Source organism: Balaenoptera ricei, chromosome 6, assembly GCF_028023285.1.
Source record: "Balaenoptera ricei isolate mBalRic1 chromosome 6, mBalRic1.hap2, whole genome shotgun sequence".
NCBI lineage: Eukaryota > Metazoa > Chordata > Mammalia > Artiodactyla > Balaenopteridae > Balaenoptera > Balaenoptera ricei.
Window position 1 is genome coordinate 7,754,007 of NC_082644.1, and position 4,385 is coordinate 7,758,391.

At 39.9% G+C, this 4,385-nt stretch overlaps 1 protein-coding gene across 1 annotated transcript; it reads left to right on the forward strand.

The window, feature by feature from the left end:
* Positions 1 to 1,489: 1,489 nt before the first annotated feature.
* On the forward strand, positions 1,490 to 3,606 carry LOC132367618 (disintegrin and metalloproteinase domain-containing protein 25-like; the record flags this gene model as incomplete). Its single annotated transcript, XM_059926201.1, is given in 2 exon segments — positions 1,490 to 3,571; positions 3,574 to 3,606. Coding segments are annotated over 2 exon segments (2,115 nt in total), but the record flags the coding sequence as incomplete, so codon positions are not given.
* Between the last annotated feature and the right edge of the window lie 779 nt (positions 3,607 to 4,385).

The window sequence follows — 4,385 nt, forward strand, 5'->3', positions numbered from 1 at the left end:
TGTGATAATACGTTTGTATCATTCCCATAAAATTTTGTGTATATGTATTTTTCATATAGGATACGTTCTTTTTATGAAATAGGTACATGTGAAGGTTGAACTTGGGAGTTGGCTGCCTTACATCCTAAAAATGAGGGAACTTATATGTCTTCAACCTTGTAGGAAAATATAACCTTCCCCAACATTTTCCTCCCTTTTTTTTGTGATTGATTGATTTTCTCTGCCTTTATTTTGCCTTCAGTATATAGTCACCCCTTGTTATCCATGGGGGACTGGTCCTAGGATCCCCCATGGATACCAAAATCCACAGATGCTCATGACCCTTATGTATAATGGTGTAGTATTTGCATATAAGCTACTATGCACATCCTCCCGTACACTCCAAATCATCTCCAGACTACTTATAACAACTACTACAAAGTAAATGCTATGTAGAGTTAGACATAGAATGTGAATGTTATCTAAATATTTGCCTGTGTGCAGCTAAAGTTTTGCTTTTCAGAGCTTTCTCTGAAAGCTCTGTGGATTTTTGATCCACAGTTAGTTTAATCTGGAGAAGTGGCACTTGTAGATACAGAGGGCCACTGTACTCCCATCTCTTAACTCTCACTTTCCCAGCTAGTTTGATTTCCTTCAATTTTATATTTCCAGATGATTTGAAAATGTTATTCTTCTTAAGAGAATAATCAAATATAAACATATCTGAACAACACCTGTAACGATCCATGGTCTTCCCACCTCAAATATAAAATTGCCTATTGTTGAGTGAACATACTAATATATGTGTAAGACAATTGATACTTTGACCCTTGCAGTTGGACAGAATTAAATGAAAAAGGGAAACAGTAAGAAGGTAGGACAAGTAATAATTAGTTACATGAATGGGACAAAATTATGATATATGTGAGTATTTTTAAAATATCTCTCCTAAGTAATGTGTCTAAATAATTTACCACTGGAAATTGAAAAGAATCACTACAAAGTGGTAATTAATATGTATAAATGAAAACTCCCTCTCAAAACAGGATATATGTTCCCCTTTCCAGTAAGAACCTTTTGTCTTACCTATTTCTATGGAAATGTCCACACATTTTCATATATTTAGAGAAAAGAACAATGTGTCCTTCATCTAGGTTCAACAAGTGTCACCCTAGGCCAATCACCATTCCTTTGGACACCCATGGTCTCTGTCTCACCAGTACTCAAGAGCAAATGCAATGCAGTATACTCAGCCATGTCTTTAGCCAAACACTCATCCATTTTAACCCACGCCCTTCTCTTCCCCTCTGTCTTGGTTTGCTCATGACTCCCAGCCCTGTCTCTGCTTTTTTTTGTTTTAGTGCTACGGCTCTGGCAGTGTGACTCTGACAGAAAACAGATTAAAGGTCAGTGCTGCATACAGTCAGCTTACAGGGATGAGACAGAACAGTGATGCGTCCTGCTCTACACACTTTTGCTCTCACCACTGGTTCCATATCGTGGCGCCATAATGGCCGTGGATAAGGCCTTGGTGTGTGTGAGGATCACTCTCCTGCTGCTCTGGTTTGGGGTGTTTCTGCTCCTTTCTGGATCATTCTATGTTGGGCACTCCCAACACCATGGTCCTCCAGAAGTGGTCATACCCTTGAGGATAACACACATTGGCAGAGGCATGAAGCCTCCTGGCTGGCTCTCTTACAGCCTGCGTTTTGGGGGCCAGAGACACGTTCTTCACATGAAGGTCAACAAGCTTTTGTTCTCTAAACACCTCCCAGTGTTCACCTACACAAACCAGTATGCTCTCCTGGAGGACAAGCCTTTTATCCAAAATGACTGCTACTATCAGGGTTACGTGGAGGGGGTCCCAGAATCCCTGGTTGCCCTCAGTACATGTTTGATGGGCTTACAAGGAATATTACAGATAAATAATGTTGTTTATGAAATCAAGCCCAAAAGTCTTTCTACCTCATTTGAACATCTGCTGTATCAGATGGAATATGGAGAGACAGAATTTCCACCCAGAAGATGTGGATTAACAGATGAAGAAATAGCACGACAACTGAAGTTTCAAGAAAGTGTTAATTACACTTTGAAGCAAAGTGGGTATGAAGGCTGGTGGACGCACAGGCGTTTCCTTGAACTGGCAGTGGTGGTAGACCACAATCGATATCTTCATCACCAAAGTAATACCTCAAATGTGCAGTATGAAGTATGCCTTGTTGTCAATGAAATAGGGAACTTTTTACAACTACTGGATGTTAATGTGGTTTTGACTGGAATCGAGATCTGGTCTAAAGAAAACCTCCTTCCAACAGAAAACATACGTAATCTCTTGCGAGAATTTTGTCAATGGAAGAAAAAGAGCTTTAATACCCGCTTGCCACATGATATTGCACATGTTTTTGTAAAGGAAAATTTTGGTACCCTACTTGGCTTAGCCTATGTTGGAACCGTATGTCAACAACGTTATAATTGTGGAGTTGATAGTTTTACAGATGATAAATTGTATGATTTTGCATATATTGTGTCACACGAGATTGGTCATAATCTGGGTATGCAACACGATGAAAACACATGTACGTGTGGGGCTAAAGCATGCATAATGTTTCCAAGTAAATCTCTGGCAACTCGATTCAGCAACTGCAGTTATGCTGCATATTGGAACACTGTTGCAAAAATAAAGTGTTTGCACATTTCACCAAATCCAGAGAATATCTTCACACAGACACGCTGTGGGAACAGTGTGGTTGATGAAGGAGAAGAGTGTGACTGTGGTTCCATGTATATGTGTGCAAAAGATCCCTGTTGTCAGCCAGACTGCACTCTGAGACTTGGGGCTACTTGTGCTTTTGGCCTTTGTTGCAAAAATTGTGACTTGATGCCAGCAGGTTACATGTGTAGAAAAGAAGAAAATGAATGTGATCTTCCAGAGTGGTGTAATGGGACATCCTATCAGTGTCCAGAAGATGTGTATATGCAGGATGGGACCCCTTGCACAGGTGGTGGTTACTGCTATGAAAAGAGATGCAATAACCGCAATGAACAGTGTAGAAAAATTTTTGGCAAGGAGGCCAGGAGCACAAACGAGACTTGCTACAGGGAAGTGAATACCCGAGGTGACCGTTTTGGTAACTGTGGTCTCACAACCACTTCATATATACAATGCAGAATCCCAGATATCCTGTGTGGGAGGATTCAGTGTGAGAACGTGAGAGAAATTCCCCTCCTGAGAGATCATTCTACTGTGCATTGGACTCACATCAATGGAGTCGACTGCTGGGGTACAGACTACCATCTTGGGATGACCATACCTGATATTGGTGAAGTGAAAGATGGTACAGAGTGTGGTACAGAACATATCTGCATCGGAAGGAAGTGTATTTTTAGGCCCAGTTTTGAAAGTGGTTGTTCACCTAAGAGCTGCAATATGAACGGAGTCTGTAACAACAGACATCACTGCCACTGCAACTCCGAGTGGGACCCACCCAAATGCCTGGTAAAAGGTAGTGGAGGCAGTGTTGATAGTGGCCCACCCTCTGGCAAAAAGGAAGAAAACATGAAAGGCAAGAGTTACCTGCTGCTATTTTGCTTGAGTCCTTTTTTTGTTTTATTATTTTGTTTGTTGCTTTTGTTGTTTAAGAGACAAAAAAGATCAGCTAAGCAAAAAGGGAAAAGAGCTCAGACTTAACCTCAGTAAGAAGGGCAAAATGTTGAGATGTTACCTAAGGAAAATGTACAAAATGTTCTGATTTCACCTAAGGAAAAAGAGAAAAACGTTCCAACTCCATCTAAAAAGCCAAAATTTGTGATTTCAAAAAAAAATCCAAAACCTATGAAATTTCTCATGTTTTAAGTTTTAGTTTCCTGGTGGTAGACATGTTACAGCATGTGTCACAGATCACTGACAGAAAACCCCAGAGATATTATTCTGGATCATAAACATTACCAATTAAACCATCAGTAAAATATGTTAATTCCTAGAACACTTTTACTTTCCGTTATTTTAAGCAACTTAGTGGTTAATTTTTCTTGAAATTACTCTGTGTTTCCTGAGCAAAGGCACAGCTCATGAAGGTGTGTGTATGTGTGTGTGTGTGCACTTTTAATTTGCTATCTCTCAATTCTAAACATCCTTCCCCTTTGTACTTTGTCACACCGGGAATGGGAACCTACAAATCCCATTTCTTCTTTGCCAGTCCCCTTATTATTTGTTTCTGCTAACAGAAAGAACTAGAGGGAGACTAGATACATGGGAAATATTTTGTCGCTGTTCATGTCAGTGTTGCATCATTAACAGCTCTCACCATGACAAGAAAGTAAACCTCAGTCTGCATATTACTATATATACATACATACACTTTTGTCTTTACATACAATTGTATATTATATATACTCCCTAATGGACA